General features: G+C 45.4%; 1 protein-coding gene across 8 annotated transcripts in view; it reads right to left on the bottom strand.

Annotated features, from left to right (window-relative positions):
* Slc22a23 (solute carrier family 22, member 23) overlaps window positions 1-27,982 on the bottom strand; it is a 165,695-nt gene that overhangs the window by 136,222 nt on the left and 1,491 nt on the right. Inside the window, exon 2 of one of the 8 annotated variants that reach the window (XM_063276726.1) lies at window positions 346-27,700. The exons of 6 other annotated variants lie outside the window; for them this stretch is intronic. In XM_063276726.1, the coding sequence (XP_063132796.1) occupies window positions 27,620-27,700 (81 nt within the window). In that variant the 3' untranslated portion in view covers window positions 346-27,619. Of the gene's footprint in view, window positions 1-345 lie in introns of those variants that run through there. One more of the 8 variants, XM_063276727.1, reaches the window with a different exon arrangement.

Raw genomic sequence — 27,982 nt, 5'->3', positions numbered from 1 at the left:
AAGGACTTGGAATGAGGGGGAAGGCGGGGCACTGCGCTGGAGGACTCCTCCCAAAAATCAGAAGGCTCCTCACGTGTGGGTGCCGTGTTTGCTGAGCCACGATGTTTATATCCTTACTCCTTTGTTTCTTCAAGATCTCTTCAAACATATCTTATTCAAATAATATATGATAGTATGCAAAATTTATGCCAGACGTAGTTTTGAAATGTTGTACTCGGTTTACTATGAGTAGCTTTCCCCCCAGGGGAAGACATTATTGTTTTATTATTAAAATTGATAGAGAGATAGGTGCATGGAACTTTTATTTTTAAAAATAAAGAATTCCTCTTTAAAAGGACAAATGTATTTCATAGGTTAAGCGTCCTTCTGAGGCCCTGTGCCAGCTGCTTTGACCAGGCTGTTCCTCACTCATCCCCACAGACCTGTTTCACAGGCACCGTGATCCATGGGGGTGGAGAACGGTGCTTTACGGGACTATCAGCAGTATAGCAGGGACTCGTGGTGGTGGCAGCACAGATTTTTGAGTCTGATGGACAGGTATCTATCTCCACTCTAGTTCTGCCTGATGACGGCTGTGTGGAGGTCAAGGAATCGACCCTTGTGCAAGCTGTTTCAACATCCTTGTGTGGGAGGCACAGGCCTTACAATACACAGTGGCTGTGAGGGTCTAGAGCAATGCCGGAGGCAGAGCCCGGGCAGTGACTGGCACAAGCTGACGCTTTCTGTTGTTTTGTCGGCCTGCTGAGCTTCCAAAAAGGTTTCTACCCATTGAGTTACACCGCACTGGTCCGAGTATGGGCTGCTTTACTATTCTACAGCATGCCACAAAGCCAGCACCGGGTAGAAGGGAGGCGAGGTGAGGATAAAAAAGGGGTGTGAGGACCAAGTGTGCCCCAGCTGCAGTGTTACATAGCAGTTTCCACATTTTTTCAGTCCTCCTGGATCAGGACCACGATGCCCTTTGCTTTGACCTTCCTAAAAGTAACCTAGGCATTGCAACCCAGCTCTCCTCAACACTTCCTGCAATCAGCCCTTAAATACACCGTCTCTCTGACCTTGAGTAAAAAGGACCAAGATGGCTCTTTAAAGCTCATGTCAGACTCCAGTGGGTGCTGAGTTTCCCTCCTGGAATGATTAATCTCCTGTAAACGCTCTGAAGAATTGGCAGTGTGACAGCCAGAGGTGACCAAGCAGTCTGGCTCCTCCTGGTCTGGCCTGGGTTCAGCTGGGGCTCAACCCTTCAGACACAGCCTGTGGGTCCAGAGAGGCAAAGATGTGGCTGCACTCCATGCAGGCACTGGTGAGAAAGGGCCCGGGCCACGTGGGTCCCTCTGGCACCTCTGGGGACAAGATAACTAAGAAACGGTTGTCCACAATGTCTTTTTAAATCAAAGTGGAAAGCAACTGCAAGCTGAAGGTGGGAAGAGTGCCGAAGGGCAAGGCTGGCTGCCAGGCATCAGCTCTCTGGGGTCAGAGGGATGGGCACAGGCTGGGGGAACTGAGTATGCTGAAGAAAACTCAGACCTTGGCAGAGAGTCCTTATAAGCCAAGGTTGTTACGAAGTTGCCCACTCGTGGCCTTCACCATAATCTTGCAACCTTGACTCTCGGTAGGCTTCAGCCCCCCTCCGGCCTGCTTCAAATGTTGAAGTTTGTAATGGGTCTGGAATGAGCGGCTCCAGAGGGTTCTTCTGTTGGCACTGGGGCTGGGATTCTAGTGACAGGCTGTGAGATAGCTGTGACAACATGGTGTTTGTGGCATGGCTGAACTTAGCGAATCAAGACACTGAAGTTCTTCACAACCCTTCCAGAGTAAGGTTCTCTGTGCCCCTGATTAGTCAACAGAGTGTAGCCCTGCCAAAGCATGGCAGGGGACAATCAGGCTGGCCCGTGCAGCATTCCTCCAAATCAAATCAGAATCAAAAGACAAGATGAACAGATAAACCGAATGATTGATGGGGCTCATAAAAAAATGGCTCAGTAAAAGCATAAAGGCCCTTACTGTAAGAACCTGTTGATCTGAATTCAATCCAAAGAACCCATATAAAGGTAAAAGGACAGAACTATTCTGCCTCTGCAGGTGTGCACATGTGCACACACATAACATTATTTACACACACACACATTCTCACACACACATATACCATGTATATACATCGTTCAGTATCTCTCTCTTAAACACACACAAATAATAATAATAATAACAATAATAATAATATAATAATAATAGTATAATAGTAGTAGTAGTAGCAGCAGCAGCAGCAGCAGCAGCAGTAATAATAATTTTCAAAGTGAATGGTCCATGAAGGAACCGGTTTTATTCATAGTCACTGCTACGTTAGCGGATGACATGTTTGCTGGAGGTATCAATCCCCAGAGGCAGCATAGGTGGTCACCTAAGAAATCAGGCTAAGAATGGAGCTTATATTTAAAACCCTAGCTCACTCTGCAGCATCAGAATACAAAACAAAAACAAACAAACAAAAACAAAAAATAGTGGAGGGAGGGATCAATTGCTAAATAATTTTTAGAAATGTACAATTGAAGAAAGTTAAGCTGGTCTTTCGGCGGCAGCCATCTTCCGGTAACTCATCAAAATGAGCAACACGAAGGGAAAAAAAGAGAAGGGGCACTCGGTAGGTGTTCTTAATTGTTCTAGGACACATGGAGTCGTTCCTTTGGCCACATACATGCGAATCCACAAGACGGGTGATATTGTAGACATCAAGGGAATGAGCATCGTTTATAAAGGAACACTCAATAAATGTTACCACAGCAAAACCAGAAGAGTCTAAAATGTCACCCAGCAGGCCACGGGCATCATTGTAAACAAGCAAGTTAAGCACAAGATTCTAGCCAAGAGGATCATTGTGTGGACTGAGCACATCAGACACTTGAAGAGCAGACAGCTTCCTGAAGTGGATGAAGGAGGAGAAAGAAGGAAGCCAAAGAGAAGGGCACCTGGGTCCAGCTGAAGCACCAGCCTGTGCCACCCGGAGAAGCACACTTTGTGAGAACTAACAGAAAAGAGTCTGAGCTGTGGGAGCCCATTCTATACAGATTCATAGCCTAATGGACAAAAGGAAATAATGAACCTACTGCAAAGTGGAAAAAAAGGAAAAGGAAAGGAAAGGAAGAGAGGGAGGGAGGGAGGGAGGGAGGGAGGGAGGGAGAGAGAGAGAGAGAGAGAGAGAGAGAGAGAGAGAGAGAGAGAGAGAGAGAAGCTGGTGTCTCCTTTGCAGGGCTTTCTCAGCAGTCTGAAATATCAACATAAATCCTAGACCAGGATTCACGCTCTGTGTGACACATTTTCCAAACTTACTTGGAAACTCTCTCCCCTTCAGGCACTTTCGATGACAGACAGTTGGACTGTAGAACAGGAGAGTTGCTTACATGTATTTTCTGCTTTCCTTCCATGACCTAATGCTGTCTATAAACAGAATGCAAATCAAAACACATGGAAATGCTACCCTTATGCTGAGGTGCAACCATCCTGTGGTCCCTGACATCCATCTGAGGGGAAAGAAGTGGGGTTGGTGTGTGTTGAAGCATGCTCATACTAAGCAGCTTTGTGCCTTACCTCAGAGAAAATACAAATGGTATTTCTGGCTTCTCAGGAGGTCCTTAGTACAAACTGGTTAGGACATGGGCAAATATTAAATGCCCTTAGGATGTGACCTGCAAAAGGTCAGTCACAGCTGAAAGCAGTCAACTGTGAAAAGTCTACCTTCTGAAAAAGTCTAACTGCTTGGAAGACACGTGTACCCCTCTGACAGGACATCCATTTAGCTAGTCAAGGTTCAGTGGTGACTCCATGCTGTGTGGACAATTTCTTACATGACTTTAGCCTCTCCAAACTCACCTTGCTATACCAAAATAAAGCAGGGTGGCACAGAGTGCTACATGCTTGTTATGTCTGGAGTACTGGTCTTAACAGCAAAAGTGCCCATCCCTGGAATCATGGGTAAAGTGTGCTCTACACATGAGATCTAATTTCATTCAGCAGGAAAAGGGAAGGAGAACTTGATGCGAGCTCCAACACAGGGACCCCGGGACCCCGAGTACACTGTGCTTAGAGTAGTTAGCCGTCTCAAGACACACACTCTAGGATTTGACTTATGCAAGGTCCCTAGAGGACCCAAATGGGTAAAAGCAAAGCATGTGAGGGGTGGACAGGGCTAGATAGAGACACAGGAAGTTGAAGGGTGAAGTTGAAGGCTCAATTGGAGAGATGAAAGGCCCTAGAGGTAGAGAGTGGCAATTTCTACATAATGTGAATGTACTTCATGCCAGTGAACCACACATTTAAAAACAGCTAAGATGAAGAAAAAGTTTCATTATCTATATCAAATACAGATGCACAGTCAAAGCCTTTGCAGACAGCCCTGGAGCAGCCCCTGCCCTAAAGCCTGTATCCAGTCTTGTTTGCCACCTTCCAGAGAAATGTTTGAGATCTAGCCCATAAAATACAGTATCTTTTGCCAGGCCACCAGAAAGTCGTTTGCTGGCTGCAAGAGTCCTTTGGCCCCAAGCTTGCCCATGGATGACATAATCGACGAGCCCTGCCCAACAGAGTACGCAACCTATCCCACTCGCATGCTTACCCTCTGCACACAGCCTCGCACAACACCCAAGACAGGCTATCTTAGATCTCAGACTCTGCCCTCACATCAACAGCTTTTCTCCCGCTGCTGTTGCCTAGGGCCAGAGTCCAGGTGGCCCTGCCAGGAGTCAACAGCACATGGAAGGGTTAAGAAATGGGAAGCAGATGAGATAAAGATAAGAAGGAGGAGAGCCACACGTGTGCTGGACACTGAGCCAGAAAGAATGGGGACAATACAGGGGCAGGTCCTTGGGTAGCCTCTCGCACACATGCACATATGGTGTTAGAGTTGAACCTTTATCACGGGTAGCATTCAGAGGTTATTAAAATCCAGCTTCAAGCAAAGGGTAATTCAGTGGTGGAGCATGTGCTTAGCATGTACAAGGTCTTGGGCTTATTTCTCATTACCAAAAGACTTCCAATTTACTTTGGGCTTTTGATACATACTGTTAACTACTTAAATATCTAGGAGTTGGTGTGGTGGCATATGCCTTTAATTATAGAATTTGGGAAGCAGGAGCAGGAAGATCTCGGTGAGTTCAAGGCCAGCCTAGTCTACACGTCCTATCCCAGCCAGGACTATACAGTAAGTAATATCCTATCTGAAACAAGCAAGCAAGCAAACAAACAAACACCCTAATCAAGCATATAAGTCTGAGGACAAGCCTTTCAGAATATGCCACCTGAATGGACTTGAGGCTTATAAGCTATTGCACAGTCTCTGATGAACAGGTATGAGACAGGAGAAAGACAGAAAACAATAGGATCAGTTCTAGAGACCAGTCGTCCCTTTACTTGATTAGCTAAGGTTAGTTGCCCCAGTGTTTTAAATTTGGAAGGTAGGGCTAGAAAGGAAATTCTAAACTAGAAGACATTTAAGGAGATCTAGGAAGCATCCTCAGTTGAGATGTCAAATAGCCTGGGAACAAATTGAATCAGAGGAAGAAGGCCCTGAGGTGAGGGTGGGGTGCAGAATGGCCTGATATGTCTAGGACGAAGGGGCCATTGGCTAGAATTGATCTCAGTTACATGTCCTGGCCCATCATCCATCCTGTGTTAAGACTGAAAGCTAATTTTCTAGCAAGGGCTATAAAGATGGTTGTTGCTTGCTTCTCTTGGAGAGGTTCTAGCAACCATGACAGGCAGCTTATAACTGCCTGTTACTCCAGGTCCAAGGGACCCAAGCCCCTCTTCTGACCTCCAAGGTCAGCCAACCTTACATGTACACATCTTAATACATATAAATACAAATACATACAAATATACACAATTAAAAATAAAATATATTTTTAAAGATAATTGAAGGGAAACTGGAATACCTATGCAAGGTTATCATTCAGACTTAGTTTCCTTATCTGAGATTCTTGGGACCAGAAATTCTCCAAGTTTGGGATTTTCTGTTACCTTCTGAAATATCTACACTCATATATTAGAAGAGACTCAATGCTAAGAACAAAATTCATTATGTCTCATAGATACAGTGCATGAAAGGCTTGAAGGGAATACTCTGTGTCTCACTATGTTGCCACTAAAAATGTTTCAGGTCTTGGAACATTTTGTATTTAAATTTATGGACTCTGTATTTTTGAATTAGGGATTCTCAACCTGAAGCAGGTGACTGCATGATTAAGTTAAGAAGTCTACTATAGGGCTGGAGAGGTGGCTCAGTGGTTAAGAGCTCTGACTGCTCTTTCAGAGGTCCTGAGTTCAATTCCCAGCAACCACATGGTGGCTCACAACCATCTGTAATGAGATCGGATGCCCTCTTCTGGTGTTTCTGGAGACAGCTACAGTGTATGCATGTACATAAAATAAATAAACAAATAAATCTTTAAAAAAAAAAAAGAGGTCTACTATAAAGTCCCCACAGAAAGGACTGGGATTAGAGGCCCATCAAATGCACACCCTGCAGAAGGCCTCCTTCCACATCCCATCCATCACTGCAGAAAACCCCCATGAGGCTGCATGAACAGCGCCTTTTCCACTTTGGGGAGGAGGTTCCAGTCTTGAGCAATGTGTCATGTCTGCTCAGTGAGCAGTTGGTGGCCCAGGTGTGAACTCAGCCCTTCTGCACTGGGCTCAGTGTCCCTTGTCTACCTCTGCGCCAGGCATCAGTGGGTACACACCTGCCTCTCTGCAACTCGAACCTCAGCCTGTGTTCAACATGCTCAAGGCCCTGGGCATGACTCACATCCCAGAAAGAAGGCAAAGTGAATTGTCTTCTTTTGCTCCTTTGGTAGAGGTTGCTATTGTTGGAAATACCCCCCCCCCAATCACTGACTCCAATTTGGGAAGAAGACCAAATTCCTGGTCCTCCTCCCCCAAGTACCCTCATTTCCATGTTGCTAGCAGGGCTGCTCTTTGGTCACCTTGAACCTACGGAAGGCAGAACTTGCAGTAGGTCCCTTATCTCTCTTTTCTCTTGAGCACCATCATTTCACTAGCCACTAGGCTGAGGGGAGCATCATTTAGAGTATTTGGAGACTCCACCTCTGAATGCTGATCTTATTGGAAGAGCAACCTTAGTTGCTTAACCTGCTCTGTAAGGAGCACAGCCCCAGTAAAGGTGACATGTTTACACAAGCCAAACAAGCTTGACGCTCACACTGGCTCAAACATCAGAGCAGCATGAACATCCGGCACAACAGCCTTGATTCTTGGATATTCCGGTCCAAATGGGACGCCCCCTACCCTCACTGCTCTCTTCAAGGATATTGGGTAGGAGAGGAACTCAGAAGGCAGTTGGCGGGGCTGGGGATTTAGCTCAGTGGTAGAGCGCTTACCTAGGAAGTGCAAGGCCCTGGGTTCGGTCCCCAGCTCCGAAAAAAAGAACCAAAAAAAAAAAAAAAAAAAAAAAAAGAAGAAGAAGAAGAAGAAGGCAGTTGGCCAGGGAGTACTTCCTTGGTTCCTCTTGAACTTAGTAAAAGGATTCTTATAGGGGAGGTTTTATTAACAAAGAAGTCAAGAAGTCTAGTCCTTTGCTCAGCAGAACTGCCCTACAAACAGGCTATGTAATCTCTAGCCCTTTGCATTCTATACAGGGCTGCATGAGAGTAGGCGTGGGTTGTCTGGGGGGTTTGCCTAAGGGTTTTTCAGCCCCCAGTGCAATTTTCACAGAGCGGAGGATGGAGAGGCTATGAAGAGGAGGGCTGCCTCTCTCACATGCCACTGACACAGGATGAAACTCAACCCAATCAGCTAATAAGTCATCCTGAGGTCACACAGAGCAGCTGCCTGGCAGCATCACTTCTAGATGTGGCTTTTCCCTACGCGCAGAACAGCATCAGGTCTCAGGGCCTCTCCCTCAGCCTTGGGATCACAACTGTTGGGGGGCCAAGGACCCACACCTCTTGGGGGTGACATTCTCCTCCCCCACAGCTCCTTTTCATCACTTCAATGTCCTCTGAAGAGACAAAGAAGGAAGTTTGCCTGACTCACAAACAAGTCCTGGTATTACATAGCTGACCCAATTCTGCCAATCAACTTGTACCTATTAGGACTGAAGAATAAGAGGACTAATAGACACGAGGAGGGGAAAGATGAATAGGATGAGGATTCCAATATTCAGAGAAGTCTATGGGGCTGGACAACCAAATGCACAGCAGCATGTGAGGAGAAATGCACAGTATGGAAGACGTGTGTACTAGGGCGGACAAACCATCAGAGGCCCATACTCTTGGTTCAGCAATGTTAAAATGAAACAAACAGATAAAAGAGCATGGCCTTTCAGGAAACCTGAAGGGGGCCTGTGAGCTGGGAAATAGGGGATTTAAGGGAAGGGGTATATAGAGCATATGTGATATGAAAGTGAAAGCGGGAATACTAGTAATGAAAGGTTTGAGTAGGGATGCCAGTAGAGACAAGAAGATGGGGAAAGGGGTATGAGGGAGAGTCAACCACAACTCAGGGTCTACAGAAACTCCATCAGAAACCTGCTCTACAAGATCATCAGAAAACATAACAATAAAATCTTGTTCGAAAGAAGATACCCTGTGTGGATGGATTAAAAACTGTTCCCAGAAGCCACCCGTTATCAAATGAAAATCCACAAGACTTTCTATGAGTTGTTGGTAAGGGGCGGCCCCCTACTGCTGAGGACACCCTATACTTTAGCTACGAGATATAGAGAAATCAAACTGGAACTGAGCTAGGCGGCTTTCTTCCTGCTAACCAGCTTTCATAGTGCCAGAAGTGTTATACAGGCTACTAGGTAGAAATATTTTCAATAATAATACTCAGTTGTGAACTCTGTGAGTTACAATGCCAACCTGTCAGGTAGAATATACCCACTGATACAATAGAAGCATGACTGTAGAAGGGTAAATAATAGTTTTCCAATTGGACCTTAAGCTGCAGGTATTGTGAGCCTGCTCAAGAGTCTCTGGTTGGAAAGATCACCAGCCTTAGTAGGGAAGCTATTGTTGTTTTTCTTGATGGATATGTTGTGACTATCAAATTGCCCTCTAAATATTTATGTTTAGGCTTGTAGGTTAATGTTACTGTCAACTCTGGTAAAAGAAGCTTCATTCGCACTGAGTAGCAACCACTGCAGTGACTCATAACCAGTCAGGGTGCTGAGAATGAGTGACTGTTGAGTGTTCAGCCCTAAACATCGCCACCATCCCCACCCCCTCCCCGCAAGACTCAGGGAACATCACAGAAGAGGGGGCAGAAAGAATTAAAGAGCAAGAAGAGGGGTGGAGTGCTCTGGAACTGACTCTGGGCTTGACATGATTCCTGCACTCATGAGTTCACAGCAGCTATAATTACCAGAACAAGATTGAGTGTGGCAGCTTGACATTCCCTGACGGAGGAGGCAAGGGCTTATAAGATCCCACTACTGTCTGAGGATCTATAGGCATCTAACAGTTGCTAGAAGAGAGAAGAGGTGTTTTCTTCAGTGGTGTACAACTGGTAAGTTGCCCACTCTCTTGGAAATAACCCCTGACCTGTGTTCATGTAAGCAACTCTAGTAAAATTAATTGGCTCCCCCAAACCAAACAGACAAACAAACTAAAAAGCACAGAAATAGAAGAGAGACAAGGGAATTGGGAGGGCAGTGTTGGGAAGAAAAGTGGGAGCATCAGGGATCAGGGAAGACAAGACAGGGTAATGGTGCATGATTATGATCAAAATACATTCTATATACAAACAACAACGTCATAATAAAAGTCATTATTACACATCACTAATGTATACAGATAAAATGTAAAATAAACATACTTTTAAAGAGTAATGGAGTGTGTGTATGTACATATGTGTGTGCATGTGTGTGTACATGTGTGTGCATGTCTAGATGAGAATCCATTTTGCAGAAGATGTACTGCTTGTGCAGAAGAAGAATGGTGAGTCTCCTTTATCGGGGAAGAAGGAGCTGCAGGGCCTCCAGTGGGAGACTGAGACAACAAATAGGGCTAAGCTTTATTTATACATTTTCTACATGGACATGCCTAGGGCAAAGTTTAATTTGTAAACTAGGTATAATGAGACATTAATAACAATTTGGAATAAAATAGAACTGTAACAATGTTACAATAGAAGTTATCTAAAACCTTTTTAAGTTGCCTCTCCACCAAATGCAAGCTTTTATCCTGTCATTGTTCTGAGTAATAGTTTAATAACTGCCAACACTGTATTTATCTTGCACGAGACACAGTAACTAAACTAGAGATGATTTGAATTGTACAAGAAAACGGGTATAAGTTCTGGGCAAACATGGGCATTTTTCAGAAGGGATTTGAGCATCTTTGGACTCTGCTGTGCTCAGGAGTCCTAGAAGTGATGTCCAGCAAACAGTGAGGAATGTTCACACCATTCAACAGCAAACAGAAACAATTAGTAATGCATGCAGAGACATGGGACGACTCTCAAACATGATGCCAGTACCAAGTCTACAGACTACCTAACCTCACGAATAGAACCCTGTGGGAGAGGCAAGATGAAGCAGTGATTGGAGTGCATTGAAAGCAGTGGTTGCTGAAGGAGAAGGCTGGCTGGAGATGGGACTGAAAACTCAACCAACTACACTAGCATTCCCTGTGTTATCCTTGTCTCAAGCTTCCCTCTACCCAGACCCATTTACTTGCCCCAGTTCCACTCACCAGGTTTCCTAATCTCCAAGACACTTGTCTTTTTTCTGTCACTAGCTGCTGCTAACACAGTGTTGTGTGCATTTGTAGCTGCTCAGTAAAGATCTGAGTAGCACATGGCATTCTGGATTGTGTGGTCTTTCAAGACTGCATATATTTTAAGTTGAGAGAGTGAGCTATTGTGTTTGCTAAATAAGTTCAAAGAGATCAAGAAGGAAGGATTTCTATGTATTATCCCCTAACTTTAGATAGGGAGAAATGCCCTTGAAGATTTTAAACCTTATTTAGTGTGATAAATTATGGGTCTTTAAAGTTTCTGCTGACTCTCTGACTTAGATTGGAAAAGGGTCCCTCAAAGACCCATGTTAAAGACCTGGTTCAATTCTGTGGTATTACTAACAGACAGGCCTTGAAGAGGATATAAGGACTCCAGCTCCTTCTTTTCTTCTGGCCTTGTTCCATGCCTCATGAGGAGGGCATCTTCCTCTATCATGCACTCCAGCATGATACACTGCCCAGAAGCAAGGGGCTGACTATGGTAGGAGTCCTCCAATAGGATGAGTGAAAACACATGTTTCTTCTTAAGTTGATTAGCTTGCAGTTTCTGACTCACTAATGGAAGGCCGATGGACATACCTTGGCCTGTTAAATGTGATTCATTTTGGCTTCCCCCAAAAGCTACTTTTGAAAACAGGATTCATCACCAGAGCTGGAGTCCTGCCTTCTTCATCACCCCTCTCTTGGCCACTTATCTAAGATTCTGCTTAAGAGGAACTGAAGTTATAAATAGAACCAGAAGGCGAGTGAGAAATCAGTTACATAGATAAGAATCTTGTTTGACTTCTCAGAAAATTATTAAAAATAAATCGATAAAAATGAAGTCATAATTTAAACAAAGAAATTACCCAACATGGATCATTAGGTGAAGGTTCACCATGCAGTAAAGCCGCAGAGACCACCAAACTGTAGCCTGACCCCTATAAAAAACACATCCCTTTTTGCACAGCATCTGCGTCCACTGGGTTCACCTAGATGAGGATCCATTCTGGTGGCTGACAGCTAGACTGATGTCCCATCCCAGTACATAGCCAGCCCCACTGTCCACAGCCTCTGACTGGCTTTACTAGCAACACCAAGAATGCCAAGCACACTCAGAAAAGGATACAATACTCAGTCAAAGGACGATCAAGTGGAGTGGGCAGACAGTCCAGCAGGCAGCTAAGGAGGGGTAGATCCTGCAGGGAGTTTGGGCCTGAGGCTCCTGAATGATGTGTGTAGGAGCCAATAGACATTAGTCTTGGTTAACAGCTGGCATTATGTTAGAACACAGTTCAAGAATGGAGTCATTTGAGACAAATTCTGAGTGATAGTGAAAAAACCCCAAGAAGCAAGGCAAGAGTCCTGTGGGTGACCTTTTTTTTTTTTTTTCAAATAACATGGGTTTTCTTGGAAAGTGTTTTCATGCTCCTCTGAGGTGTAGCAGATAGGAGTAAATTTACTTCAGATTAGTCCTTACAATTGGATTTTGTTTATATGTCACTATAGAAAAAACAAACAAAAACCCCCCATGTTTTTGTCACATGCAGCTTATCCACCACATGTGGCTTAGCCCTGCGATTGGACATTTTACTCATGTGACTCTTCTTAATACTCAGTATAACTGTGGGCTTTTCCACCCATGTCCCAGTCCCCGAAATAATGACTCTGAGTTTTAGTTATTTATGAATAAATGCCTATGCCACAAACTTTGGCTCATTCCTGCTGGCTTATAATTCATTTATTTTATTCTATGAGTGGACATGGCTGGCTACCTCTCTTCAGTTTCATGCTTCTGTCTCCTCAGAGTTCCTTGCCAAGGGTGATTCCTTCCCATGCCTGACTCTATCCTAGAGTTCCTCTCTCCCTACCAGAACTCCCACCTCTTATTTCCCGTCTCGGCTAACAGGCCATCAGCCTTTTATTGACAGATGATGATTCCACACAGTACTCAAGAGAGTCTCTCTAAGACTCAGACTATAAATTGTCTGATACTCTGAATAAAGTTGGCTATCTCAAGAGACAGGTCCTACCATCTCTAGAGTGTGGTGCCCAACCCCAACTGATACGATACGATACATACATGTTTGAAGAAGTGACAAGTGTGTGTTCATCCACCCTTGGCCCAAATAAGAGGTTAATTTGCTAGGATCACAGAGGCTTACTGCCTGGCACTGCAGAAGGAAGTGGGACCCCGTCTATTACTGAGCAAAGCTCACCAATGCTACTGAGTAGCTCTGGGCACCAATATTCCATGTCTGTGTACCTTGAGAAACCTCTCTTTTTCTGCTGCTTGAAACACCAGGGAACCACCTCCCAGGAATTAATTATGGAGAGTGTTTGTCTGAATTAGAGACATTTTGTATACAAATACTATTTATTTTCAAATAAATGTTTCCTTTTCTGGTAATCCTTAGTCTAAGAGGAAGAGCAACGCACCATCTTTCAAGAGGTTCTGGATGTGGTTCCCAACTGCATTCTAAATACTTATCCTTATGCCCACAGAGAAGAGGTCCTTACCTTTCATCAAAGAAACATATCTTTGCAACAGAGGAACATCATTACAGAAAATCACAACCAATCAAAATGTAGAGAACAAGAAGTTGTGGTGCCCAACCCTAACCTAGATACATCTAGGTGTGACAAGCAAATAAAGAGAATAAATGTCTCTGGGGGGAAATCATCCCACACAGAACCACACAGGGAGCATCTTTAAACCACAGATGCCTCTGGGATTTCCCAAAGCTTTCTAATAAGCCTAAGTGCTCTGGACCGACCCTCCCGACTCAGGCAACTGTTCTTTCCAAGATGACAACACCAGTCAGACCCCAGCCTGGCATGCCTTCAAATATCTAGTGACTTCTTAAGACAAGCAGAACTTCCTTTGATCATTAACGGTTCCATGAATTCGTACTTGGGGTTGAGATAGCCTATGTGTGGGTTATGCTAGAATTAAATCATGTGACTTTACTCAGATGGGAGCCATTTCCCCTTACTGACTTCATTACTGGCGTCATTCAGCATGTCTACGAGCTGAGGATATATACATTGGCCAACGCCACAGGGCAGAGGATGGGAGTGCTGGAGTATGGAAGCAGGAAGAACTGAAGAAGGTGAGGGGATAGCATAGAGGGATAGGTTCTAGCTTACAAAGACACGGTATTACTGTTTCGGAAACAGATTAGCAGCCAGGGCCCAGGTTTGGGTGGGGACAGAAGCAAAAAAGCCAGCCAGAGACTGTAAAAGTCCAGTCAGCAGCGAGAGCTGCTCAGCTACAATGTGGGCACCCAGTGCTGAGATTAGAGGCTAAAGAGAAGATACAACCACAGGCCCCCAAGACAGCCTCATCCAGTAATGGGTCTAGAGTTTCCAGAAACATCCTTACTGCCCATCTTACCCATTCAGGGCTGCCCTATGCAGGTCTGTGCTGGTACTCCATGGTTGTGCTGCAAATGTACCCCCTGCACCTGTATGTTTAAGCTGTAATCCTGTAGGTGGGCCCAGATGCAGTAAGACTGGTGCCTTTTCAAGAGGAGGGGCTGGAGGAGCGACTCAGTGGTAGGGTACAGGCTTGGTATGCTGGAGGCTCTACATTCTATCCCAGTACAGAAAAAGAAGATGAGGACAGGGACACACAGGGGTTAGATGGTAAGGAGAAGGCAGGAAAGGGAACCACTTGCCAGTGGAGGTGTGTATCAGAAGACCCACTCCCTTTTTGCCTTCATCTGCGTATATCTCAGCAGGCACAACTGAGGAAATGCATGGCTCCTGTTTTAAGGTGCCTGGCCTCTGCTGTTTGTTATGGCAACTATATGAGCTAACCCAGGGAGGCCAACTGGATCCTCTTGGCAGTCCTGTGAGATCTGTCATTTAGCTAGCCTAATAGTCATCTGCAGCAGCAGAGACTATACAGTGGCCAGTGGGTACACTGTACCACACAGCCATCTCCCAGGGCTGCATGCATGCACAAGAAAAAGATAACACGTAGGCAAGGACTTATCCATATTGTAAGACAGGAGCTTGGTGAGGGCTCTTCAAAAGGTAGAGAGTAATGTGAACGTGTGACAAGGACAGCATCAGTGGGGCTGTGCCCAGAATCCTGGCATAGATAGGAGCCTGAGGCTAGCATGAGGCTGACTTCTCTCCTCTGGGTCTCCCCGTTATAAAATCACCCTCTTCTGTCCTTTTCCTGTTTACAAATTTCAGAGACTCATAGTTTACTGCAGGAGGGGGAACTGAGCTCCAACTTAGGGACAAACTCCAGGGCCAAGGTGGGTGGAGTCCCACGTCTGCATCCAGGCTGGGACCTTCCCCACCCTGTGCACGTCCCCTCTCAACTATCACCAGCTCCTTGGCAGAGGAAGGTCCAATCCACCTCTATTCTCTACTAAAACACAAATCTTCCTGGGCCTTCCTGCTTCCTTCAGCCCTCTTGAACTCTTCTGGGCTCCTACGCTTCAGTCTGTTCTCCTACCTGGGCACCACACCCATGCTCCCAGCTGTGCCTACCTCTGCACCTCTAACCCTTAGTTCCTGGCCACACGCTGTATCTGGATCTGCATGTTACAGATACCTCTGCATAAATTCCTTCTCCAGGTCCATGTCATCATCTATGCCACCTACCTGTGATGATAATCCAGAGACAAAGCCCAGGCCTTCAAAGGACCAGAAAATTGGCTCTAACAGGAAGATGGGAGGAGCTGCAATAGGTGTCTTCAGGAGACACGCTCAAGTTCACAGCCATGCTGTTTGTGTTATAAAGGGAGGGGGCAACCCAGGTGTCAACCATGGATGAAAGTCTAAACATAATAGGTATATTCACAGCAGGATCTACCTTAAGAAAGATTCTGACACATGCTACAACACAGAATAACCTTGGAGACATCTGCAGCCGCATATGACAGTTGCAAGGGGACAGATAATAATCTCCGTTTACATGAAATACCTAGAATGGTCAGAATCCTAATAGAAAAAGAAAGGATGGTGACCACTGGGATCTGGGGGGTGGGGGCTGAAGAATGCGAAATGACTGTTTAAATAGGGACTAAGCTATAGTAACTAAGATGAAAGAAATAGACCCAGTAAGGCTATGCAAGCATGTGAGTAAACATGCCACACACTTAACATGGTCATACTCAACATACTTAAGGATGGTCAATTTTGTGATGTATGTTATCAAACATTAAAGCAATAAAAACTTTTAAAATACCATGAGATAGCAGCTTTGTGTTCACTTTAGATACTATGTGTATATATATACACAGTTGTTACTGGGGGCATCCCTAGTATGTGACAATCAGGGTGTTCAGTGTGCTAAGTGTCTTTTAAACACAGAGAGGCAGCTTCTAATCTAATCTGGGCGGAAACTCTATGAAGGGCAAAATATGAGGCTGAAAGCGTAAACCATAATTCAGTGTGACCTCCGGGAGCCTCTCTGACATCCTCTGTTTTTCTTATTTTAAGCATGACACCAAGAAGTGTGACTGCCAGCTAGTAGGATCACACAAAGGGATGACTCTGCTTTTCTCCAGTTCAGACATAAAAGTTTGATAAACACTTCCCCGGCATTGCTATGACTTAACGTTCTCCGCCACACATCCCTATGACTCAGCACTTTGGGTTGCAGTCCAGATAAGTGAACTGCCTGACTGCCCGGCTTCTGGAGCAGCCCTCTCCAGCACGAATGGCTCCCTGGCTCCTCCGTGTGATACAGCACAGCTTCACCCCCTGAAGACCTGAAACACACCTGCTAGGGCTGTGTGATGCTGCTTCCTGGCAGAAGTGGGCCCACTCCCGAAATGAGTTTGGCTTCTAACCAAAAGAAATGTAGAAAAAGATGTGAAATACAACGAGGGGAGGTGAATATGAATAAATACGTAAAAATGAGGCAGACGAACCTGGGAAATCTCAGGGCATAGGGCATGCTTAGCTCTGCAGCAGGGACAGCTACATGTGTGTGTACGAGTGCATGCATGCATGCATGCATGTGCATGTGTTTCTTGACAGTGACAGCCTAGGGCCACGAGAAGCAGGCCCAGGTCTACCCAGCCTGACCCTCAGAAGTATCCACATTTGGCCTTCCACTCTACAGTCACTCTCCTGGTATCTTCCTACACTGAATGCACGTTCACTCTGCACAAAGACTCTGCAAATTATGGAGCTGGTGCCAATATGGTGGCAGAGGTGGAGGTGAGAATTCGCAAAAATGTTTTCAGTTTCTGACACCGAGGGGCACTTTCCAAGCTCCCTGGGTGACGTGCAACTAACACCGAAGGTCATTTCTAATTATTCCAAAAGAGGCCTCAGAAGGTCCCTGGCACTAGCATACTTAGTTTTAGTGGCCGACAGGTTGGGTGTCTGAGAAGGAAAGGGATACGAACTAAAGCATTTATCAATGAAATCAGCAATATTCAGTTATTCTCAATTAATTACCAAACAGGTCTGCCTGTAATCCTTCACTCCAGCTAGAGAAGAAGCGGTCCCACAACCAGTCCCTGTCCCAGAGAATTCCCTAGCTCGGATAACTGCATGCCTGGTCTAGAAACTGCCATCCCCTGCTCCAGACTGGGGTTGGCATGGAGGGTAAAGGAGTCAACCTTTGAAAATAAGGGTGAGAGTAACCATGGTTTACCAGAGGACAGTGAGGACAAGGATGTGGGGCAGGACAGAGACAGTGATGTCAGGGCTCCTGAAAGACCTGACTTGCTTATCTCGGATATCACCCCACTCACCATGGTGCATCTTTGCAACAAACTCCTTTTTGGTTTGTTAGCATGATTTGCAATGTTGTTCTGTTCCTTATAGATGAAGTGCCACGAGAGGTCTGATGGAAAATAATACCATGCAGGCTGGAGAGTCTAGCACAGCAGTGATGGAGTCCAGGGGAAGCCTATTCTGATTGGCTCCGTAACTACCACCCCTTCAGAAGCACAGGACTTTGTCATCTCTGGTCATTTATGCAGCGGGAGGTATGCCACTGAGAATGGCCAGCCTTGAGTCAGATGAGCAAAGAAAAGAACAAGATGACTAACTCCCACCAGCTTAGAAGTCAACCATCACTATGGCCAAAGCCAATGGCTTTGAACAAAAAAATCTGCCCAGAGTAGGGCTCCAAGATGAAAGGGTCCTGCCTAGGAACTCACGCTGCTTTCTGCCTAGCCCCACAGTGGACGACCGTCACCATGGACACCTCTGTACTCTCTCCCAGTGCGGCTCAGTCAGATGTTAGAGCATGTTAAGTCATTCTCCGACACATGGCATTCCACTCACATGTCTCCCTTCTCTGATTTACACACATCCTGGCCCTGTGGCCAGTGACCTGTTTAGTTCTCAGATTAGAATTTTACTAGCCAGCCAACTGCAAGAGGATCTTTGGTAGCCTAGCTACACACACCACTCTGGGTGCAGGATTCCTGTGTACAGGGCACACCCAGAGAAAGACACCTCCACCTTTATGTTCCAAGGAGATAAATCACCCTTCCAGGTCTGGCCTATTACCTCCTCCATCTCAGGGCTTCTCATGCCACCAGCTTTCACCCTGCCAACCAGGTACCTCCTGTTTGCCAGGTGGAGGGGTGGGGCAATGCTTCCCAGGTGTTCTGTCCTCTCACCACCACCAGGAGGGAAGGCAACAGGTACCCCACCCTGACAATGAGGAAACTGGAAAGAATAATCTAGAGTTGATAAATTGGTTCCAAGCCAGAGCACTGACTGTGTCAACCGCACCCACCAACTGAAAACACTCCCTTGTATGTCAGCAGGCCATATTCAAGGGGTTCAGCTGTGTTTGTGGGTCAAAGACCTCTAGTGGGGAGGCTAACAGGATGGATCCTGAGTGTCAGTCACCATCAGTGGGCGGAGTTACTCAGATGATGGCTGAGCGGACTTGAAGGATGAACAGGAACCAGTGGGTGGAAGAATGAAGGGAAGGGTGTTTTCCATTAATGAAACACTTTAAGTAAAATGTTGAGGGGGAAGAGGGGCCAACTGGGAGCTAGAGAAGTGCACTACTACAAGAGAGGTATCAAGGAGGAGTGGACTGGCCGGTAGAGTTGAGGTCAAAGCCATGTAGTTAATAGCAATGACAGGGAGCCCTGAAAGGCTGCAAGCCCGACAACCACATCACAGGTTTGTATTTTAGTGTTTCTGGTTCTATGGTTTCAAAGGCAGAAAGATGAGGTCAATTTGGGGTCTAAAAGACCAAGGGGGAGGAGGTTAGAGAAATTTGCCCAGAGGCAAAATCCTATGCCCACAGAGCCATAGAGAAGCACACCTTGATGTCCCAGCAACCCAATCAAGTGCCTAGGGGCATCTGCTATGCCAAAAAAAGGCAATGGGTGACAAGAACTGGACATGTCAGTTACCCCTCAGCTCCATTTTCCATAAACTGAAGACTCTGGACATGAAGTTCCTACTGACATGACCCAAGTGGCCTCTGTGTAGCCCAAGGGTACAGGGAAAGTGGGCAGTGGAAGTACATTCTACCCCTAAGGTTTCCCAGATGTGCTCTAGTACCCTCTCGTTTTTTTAGCTTGAGAGCAAAGGAAATGTTAGAGTGCTTCCGGGGACCTGCATTTCCTATCCATGCCCCAGGGAAGAGGGTCAGGTCCTCCTGTCCTACTACGGGAGACTCATTGTCAGACTTAGGACTCCGAGCTCCTGTGTAATATCCCACTGCCCCCTCTCAGACCCCTTCTACTGGCCACCTTTCAGTAACACACAAAAACCAGACACCCCAAAGGCTGCTTCCTCACCCAGAGTCCATAGCAGCTGCAATGTTTAGACCTAGGCCCTCATCACTCTACCTTCCTGTCTGTCTGTCCTTCTCTCACACCCATGTCATCACCTCTCTGTCAGATTTCATACCCCTGGTGAACTGTCTTCTGCAGGCTTCGCTGGCACAGCCCAGCCCATTTTGCACATCCCACCATCAAACCTTGACGCTAAGGTAAGAGAGAACTTTTCAAAACCGTGAACTCTCATCCACTCATATCCCCAACTCTGCTCAGTACTGATGGTTTCCCTCTTGCTCTAGAATAACAGAAACTGAGAACATGGGCTGTGTGCCCTAGCCCTTGTTCCATTCCCACAACAATGATGAGCAGTCTCAAACGCCAGAACGCCACGTGGTCCTTGCACATGCTGTCTGCCCTCTGGGAAACACATGCTGTTCTCTCTCACCTCTCTTAGCATTCACAACCCCCAGCCCATCTCCATTCACAACCCCCAGCCCATCTCGGATAGACCAGCTCATCTTTGTCAGGTTTCTTTGTTCTGGCTTTTCATTTCCCTTTCTTTCCACAGCTTGAAATGGAAAGACTATGAGTTGACCAGTTAGGGTGCACTTCCCCCATCAGTCTGCTAGGCCTATGAAAGTTGAGCTATTTTCACGCAGGCAGCGTTATGTCCCCAGCCATGGCACAGTGCCAGGTTCCGAATATGTAGATGCAAAGAGGAGGGAAAGAAGGAAAGTCTTGGGGGCGGGGAGGGGGCTGCAGGCTTGCACTTATTACCTTGATAAATGCTTAACGGCTGGCTTTCTGAAGAAAATGGCAATCCCTGCTCTGTGATGTTTCCCAGTTTCCATGGTGTAAACACCCCTGGGTGGCCCATTGGGAGCCACCAACATTAAGTTCCTGAATCTGAAGATGGGCAGAGATGCCCGCAGTGGCTCTGGTATGCCAAACACTAGTAATGCCAGGAACAACATTCAGAAAATCCAGTGTGCTTTTAAATGACACGATCCTGTCTCTTCTTCTCTTCTCTTCTCTTCTCTTCTCTTCTCTTCTCTTCTCTTCTCTTCTCTTCTCTTCTCTTCTCTTCCCTTCCCTTCCCTTCCCTTCCCTTTCCTCTTTCTTCCTTCCTTCCTTCCTTCCTTCCTTTCTTTCTTTCTTCCTTCCTTCCTTTCTTTCTTTCTTTCTTTCTTTCTTTCTTTCTTTCTTTCTTTCTGCCTTCCTTCCTTCCTTCCTTCCTTCCTACCTTCCTTCCTTCCTTCCTTTCTTTCTTTTTTTGACTCAGTTGACCTTGGATTAAAAGTCAATATGAGTCGCTACTTGCAGAAACTGCTAATGACAGAAGAAGAGCATGAAGTGGCTTCCAACCATAACACCATCACATGCTATTCAGAACAAGTTGATAGAAGGGAAAAGGTCTTACAGCCCTGGAGAGTGTTGTGTTTCTTGAGGGACAGGGTCTCCACGGCTTCTCGGCTCTGGCCTTTGCACTGCTGAATTAAAGGTTATAAACAAGTGCAAATTTGCACAATATATGGGTTCTGCCCATCTTTGCATTTCTAGAAATGTACCCTCATAGCACCATAAAACCAAAACAGAATCGGAATGGCAAATGGAAGAATAAATGAAATCAGAATGAAATTAGAAGAAAACATGGGATTTCACCTAGTCATTCAGGACTATGGAAATCATAAACCCAACAATACAAAACTCAGAAGCCATAAAAGGAAAGTGTTGGGGTTGGTCTGGTGCTGCTATGTATTGAAATGTTAAACAGTGTTCCCCAAAATCTGGTTGTCCCCAATGAGATCTTCATGTATATCAAGGGATGCTATGTGACCTTGCTCTCCAAATTAATTGGTCAATAAAAGGCCAGTGATTGGGTCGGCAGATTTTCAGTTACCTGGCTGGGGGCTGCAGATAAGAGACAGGAGAAGAAGAAGAAGAGAGAGGGGGAAAGGAGAGGAAGAGGGAGAAGGAAGAAGAGGAAGAAAAGGAGCAAGAGAAGAAAGAAGAGAAAAAGGAGGAGGAAGAAAAAGAGGAAGAAGAAAAGGAAGAAGAAATGAGGAAGAGGAAAAGGAAGAAGAAATGAGGAGGAGAAGGAGGAAGAAGAGGAGGAGGAGGAAGAGGAAGAAGAGGAGGAGGAGAAGGAGGACGAGGAGAAGGCAGCGGCAGCCATGGACCACGAGAACATGGCCACAGGCTGGGATGTAAGTTAGAATGACTCCAAAATCTGCCTAATCTAAGCTTACATCTTGTAAACAAAATACCTGGATTATGTGTTTTTTATCCAGCTAGGTAAAATTTATAATTCCATTTACAGGAAAGACTACATCCCTTGATTCCATCCAACCAAGCTGTGTGCACAACCTAACACTGGGAGAAGAAGCAGAGGCTCAGGTAATTAGCCAGGGCGGGTAGTCTCAGTCAGAGTGCTGTGGTCAGTCAGGAAGGAGATAATCCTGGAACCCGCAGGCACGTGAGGGCAGAGAGATGGGAGACCATCCCAAGGAAGGCAAACCTGCACAGAGACTGGTGAAGCCACAGACCAAGACAAGTGCAAATACTGCAGCAGTAGTCCAAGTTTACTGTCTCCTCATCAGACTAGCAAACAGTACAGTATCTGGCAACTCCCCGGTTATGGAAGGTGTTGGGAACAGGACCAGCAAACTACTGCTGAGCATACACATTGCTAAGTTCTCTGTAGGGGATACTCAAGGCACAGCGGGGGTTTAAACCTTTGCTTCGTACAACATCTTCTGTGTGTGCAGAGGTTTCTGTATGTAAAGATATTTATTGTATAAATGCATACACAAAACAGTAAAGACTAGAAATGACCCCAAGGCCTTCTTAGCAAGAGACTAGTTAAACACAGTATGTCCTAGTCACATAACAGAAATACTAAGTAGACATAAAAGAGAACAAGGACTTTGCTATATTGATGTACATTCAACTCTGATATAAACAAGAGGTAAATATAGGATTGAAAGTAGAATGTTTTTGGAAGGATACATACAATTTGGCAACCATGCTCTGAGAAGCAGAGAGAGCAAGCAGTCTGACTTACACTATAGGTTCTTTTGTTTTGTTTTGTTTTGATTTGTTTTGTTTTAAGCAGCATCTAACTGTGTAGGTCTGGCTGACCTGGAGCTCACTATGTAGACCAAGCTGCCCTCACACTCACAGACATTTGTCTGCCTCTGCCTGAATGCTAGAACTAAAGGCATGCGCTGCTTATACTGTAGTCTAGACAGGAAGTGCATTATCTATTATAGTTAATTTAAAAAAGGAATTTGCATAATGATGCTCGCAGTTGCCTTATATATTCCATAGAAAAGCCACTACTGGGACAACAAAATCATACCAGAAAAATAACTCAAGAAATTTTAGTACATCAGCAAGAATATGAAATTTAAAATGTGTCTGAAGGGCTGGAGAGATGGCTGGTTAGTTAAGAGCTCTTACTGAGCTCTGTTCCCAGCACCCATGTCAGGCAGCTCAGAACCATCTGTAACTGCAGCTCTAATGGCCTCTTGGTCTGCATGTGCACACACACACACACACACACACACACACACACACACACACACACACACGTGCGCGCACACACACACACTAGTGTGAAAGAGAGGGGTGCACAAAAAATAAAGACTTTAAAAAAGTGTGCAGTATTTCTAAGGATTGACAAATACTTTTGATTTGAAACAGAATAATGGCAGATTCCATTAAATAAACACTCTGGAAGAGGAAAAATATGAATAAGAATTAAGCATTTCAAAAGTGGAAACTAATTACTAGTTTCGGATTACACTGTGGACTTTTCTTTTTTTTTATTAGATATATTTCTTTACTTCCATTTCAAATGTTATTCCCTTTCCTGGTTTCCTGTCCATAAACCCCTATCCCCTCCCCCTTCCCCATATGGGTATTTCCCCCCCATCCATCCCCCTTACTGCCCCTCCCCCATATTCCCCTGCATTGGGGGTCCAACCTTGGCAGGACCAAGGGCTTCCCCTTCCACTGGTGCCCCAACAAGGCTATTCACTGCTACATATGCAGTTGGAGCCCCGGGTCAGTCCATAGTGTTTCGTTGGTGGTTTAGTCCCTGGAAGCTCTGGTTGGTTGGCATTGTTGTTCTTATGGGGTTGCAAGCTCCTTCAACTCTTTCAATCCTTCCTCTAATTCCCCCCAAGGGGGTCCTGTTCTACTGTGGACTTCTTTAAAAAATATATTACCATTGCAATGATAGTAAAAATTAGTTTTAGTCTTAATTACACTGTACTGAAGTCATTTTAAATAACTTCAAGAAAAGGGATACAAATTACTTGTCAGGATATTAAACAGCTTCCAAGACAAAGGTCAGAACTCTTTGCAAGTTCATGAGAACAAGAGATGAGTGAACGATTTAAACTACAACTACTGGAAAAAGAGAAAGGCTTAGGAAGGTTAGCTGGTGTTGTTTCCTGACCAAATTCTAGAGTTTATTCAAGAAGGCAGTGATTGTTAGCAGCCAGCAATACTCATGTGGAACGGTACAGGATGAGTTGTGTTAGCTATTAAGAGCAACACTTTTACATTCACAGAGTTCCTCTCTTAATTAAAGAATATTAAATTTCAGAAGCACAAGAAACGTTGGTCTGCAGCACAGAAAATAAGAAAAGGGGGCCACAAGAGCCTAGTCCAGACCCACCCATCTTCAGACCCCCAAGGCTGCTATTCTGGGAGAGGGATCTGTCTTATTCATCCTCTCAAGAAGGCACTGACAGCTCTGCTCGGCATTAAAGCACAGAATGCTAGAATAGAGACTAGGAAGTTGGCTGAATACCTGCTTCCTATGAGGAGCCATTCAAAGTCTGTTCGTTTTCTGTAATCAGCGATATTGGTCTGTTAAAATTGGCCTTGGGTTACTATTACTAATCAAAGGGAATAATTCACGTAAGATGTTCCAGAAACTACAAAGAGCTGCAGGTGGTATCAACATCATCACTACTACAATCATAACTCTGAAGGAATTGTAAACTCTATGGTGAAAAGTCTGAGTGTACAAGGAACAATAAAGATAAATGGGCACAGTGGCACCCGCCTTTAAACCCAGCAATCAGGAGGCAGAAGCAGGTAGATCTCCGAGTTAGAGGCGAGCCTGGTCTATGGAGTAAGTTCCAGGACAGCCAGGGCTACGCAGAGAAACCCTGTCTTTAAAAAAACCAAATGACCCAACAATAACAAAAAACAATGAAGACACCAAGAGGAGAGATCTTAACACTCAAGACCACTTAGAAGACAATGGAGTTGTATCTCAGGCTACTTGTGTAGAAGCAGAAAAGTCCTCACTGAGCACAATCTAATAGTAAAAGCAAGGTGGCCTGGGGGCCACGGGCTGCAGACAGAAGTACCTCATATCTGCTAAAGGTGACAATGCATCCACCATGGGCTCTATCCCTGCAGGTATTCATCAATCTCCCTTTTGGCGTAGATCATGCAGTGTCTGGTTGGTTGGCTCTGGTACCATGTTTAAGAGGCATATACTCCACGTAGCAGTCAGTATGGCAGACTTGGTTATGAATGGAACAGATAAAATATTTTCCAGCCAAGAAAGAAGCTACTAAAGAAAGCAGGGCATACTGGTGCATGCCTTTAATCCCAGTGCTTGGGAGGTAGGGGAGGGTAGATCTCTATGAGTTCAAGGTCACCATGGTCTACAGAGTGAGTTGTAGGACAGCCAGAACCACACAGTGAGTCCCAGTCTTGAAACAAAACAAAACAAAACAAACAAAATAAAATGACAACAAAGAAAAGAAACAGAGGGGATGGGGGAGGAAAGAAGGAAGAAAGGGAGGAAAGGAAGGAAAAAGGAAGAAAAAAGAAAGGAAGGAAGAAGGAAGGAAGAAAGGAAAGAAAGAAAAAAGAAAGGAAGGAAGGACAAAATATGAATTCCATGTTGGAAAACCAAGCATTCTCAGGAGTGAGCTGACAGGCATGAGAGAATTTTAAGTGTAATTCACCAAAATCCACACTTCTTTACAAAGAAGGGCAGGCTGGCCTGCTTGGGACAGAGCCCCACTTGTGGAAGGGTTTAAACTGAGGTAGTAAGGGCATGTCAGGGGTGTAACCTTGAGGAGAAAAGATCAGAGCCCATGGGACCATCTTCATTCTAACATCCTGGAGTTAAGTGATTTCTTACAGCATCCAACTCTGAGGACAGTAATGGGACGTCTTCCCAACCAACAACTAGGGCTAGAAGTGACAGGCCTGTGTCTCAGGAACATACCAGCTGCAGAAGTCACCCTGAATGCTGAAGACAGCCTGAAGGAAAGGGGACACAGGGCAACTTCTCCAACCTTGAACTTGTATCCACTGACACATTCCTCTGTATCAGTCTACTGTGTTCAAAGTAGTCAGACACTCGACTATTAAATGCCAGCATCAGCACAGTAAGATTTCCACATTTGTGCATAGACATAGGATTCAGTGAGCACAGTTAGCAGAGGAAGAAGTCTGCTATAGAGTAAAAATATGCTGGAAAAGCTCTTTGAAGTATTGTTACCTAGCAGAACGCGGTGGAAGGGCAGTCCTCTAGCGGGAGCACATTTGTCTGTGAAAATCAATATGTCCTTCCTCACCTCTGCAGTATGAGAAAGTATGCCTCTAATTACTGTGCGCAGGCCTTCATTCCTTGGTGTCGTCTTTTCCGTAACATGTAACCACTGTGTGTTGTCAGGTACTGTCCCCACCCCCACCCCCCACACGCACACATGGAGCCCTCCCTCCTGAATGCTAATTTTAAAAATGTGCCTAGCTTTCCAATATGACTCTATCTAGTCTGTTTTCAAGAACTATTTTTGTTCCAACTTCACACCATGCCTGGCAGGATATGAGTAGCTGTCTCCTGGTCCCGTCGCTGGAGTGTTGGTCTGCCTGCTCCACCTGCTAACTTCCAACTTGACTCTAGTACCAAGCACTCTTCACACACTCACTCCTTCAAATCATTACTCTTCCTTTACTCTAGAAAGTGGCTTCAGATACTCAGCAGGATTACCGAATCCTTATTCTGACAAGCATACAGGGCAAGTTAAGTAGTGGTCGTCTTAAAATGGTCTCGGTTGCTAAGCAGAAAGAAAGAAAGAAAGAAAGAGAGAGAGAGAGAGAGAGAGAGAGAGAGAGAGAGAGAGAGAGAGAAAGCAAGCAAGCAAGCAAGCTGTCTTGCCCTCCGTGAATGGGAATCAGTTACAGAAACACCTTTGGAAGGGAGAGGCTGTGGGGGAGATGAGTCAAGATGAGACAAGGTAGGAGGATCTTCTCAATTATATTGCAAAGCAGAGGGATCACTAAACCAGACGGTTTGATTCCCACAGGACACAGCGTTTTCTGGCCAGGTTGGTACAAGATTAAAACAATGATTATGATGATGTAAGAGTTTCATCTTCCAGATCCATGAGCTACAACTGTTTACTAACACACACTGGTTGTAGAGCTGGATTCCACCCACACAATTATAAACTGTCCAAACCCATGCTCGCATTTCAAACAGTTCAGAACTGCCCCGTTTCTAACTGCGCTGTTTAAACTACCAAAGGGACAGAAGCTACAAATGTTTCACAAATTGTTTAACAAGGCGGCATCCAGTATTTCCTACAGGCCAAGAAAAGTGAAAATTATGGGTACCTGGGATCATGATTGTCTAACAGTACTGTCCATTTTCTGGGTGACATACATCTCTCCAAGAACACTCCTGCTATATTACACAGAATGCAAGACCTTTGCAAGGGTCAGGGAGGAGAAAGTGGGAACCAGGTCTCAATGACTCAGACCAGAGCAGCTGCTGTACAAGAGCATCAATGACACCCTGCATGCTTCCCACATCCTCCTATGCTGTGGGACTATTTACTGAAGTCCTGAGAAAGTATTTGAGGGAGTACCCCAACATTGAACTCTACAGTCAGATCTCTGGAAAGGACAGAGCATGGTTGGGATGGGGGCCTGGGGTAGCAAGGAAACTTTTCAAAGGGCTCTGCTTCTTTGTCTGTAACTTGGATTCTTCAACTGGCTTTAATCTGCTCAAGGCACGTGTGGAGTGGCTGACGTCTGCTGGAAAGAATATCTGTGAGTAGAACACTATTTTTCATGGGTAGTTAGTTCTTGGTGGGAGACACAGGGCCACAGCTATGTCCTGGCTCCAAGGAGCAGTCCTAGAAGAGGGACTGAGTCTTCCAAGGCCGCTGCTGAGCCATCAGTGACTGACACCTAGGGAGATAGAGGAGAGGATTTGAACCTTCCGAGAAGGGGCGCCCTTTCCATATGTGTACTGGGACAGGAGTTTGGGTGGAAATTAGAAAAGGCTAAATCGGTTTCTTTGAAGCAGATGCAGCGTCACCGGCACCGCAGAGGGCGGCAAAAAGCCTTGGCTTTACATCCAAGTAAGAGCATCTCATTTGGGGGACAGCTGGGAGCCCAGTCAATGCGGGGTTTGTGCGTACACAGGCTAACATTTCAGGTTCCTCCGCTGGGTAAGTCTGGGACCCAAGT

This window comes from Rattus norvegicus, chromosome 17 (assembly GCF_036323735.1).
Source record: "Rattus norvegicus strain BN/NHsdMcwi chromosome 17, GRCr8, whole genome shotgun sequence".
Taxonomy (NCBI): domain Eukaryota; kingdom Metazoa; phylum Chordata; class Mammalia; order Rodentia; family Muridae; genus Rattus; species Rattus norvegicus.
This window is presented reverse-complemented; position numbering and strand designations above follow the sequence as displayed.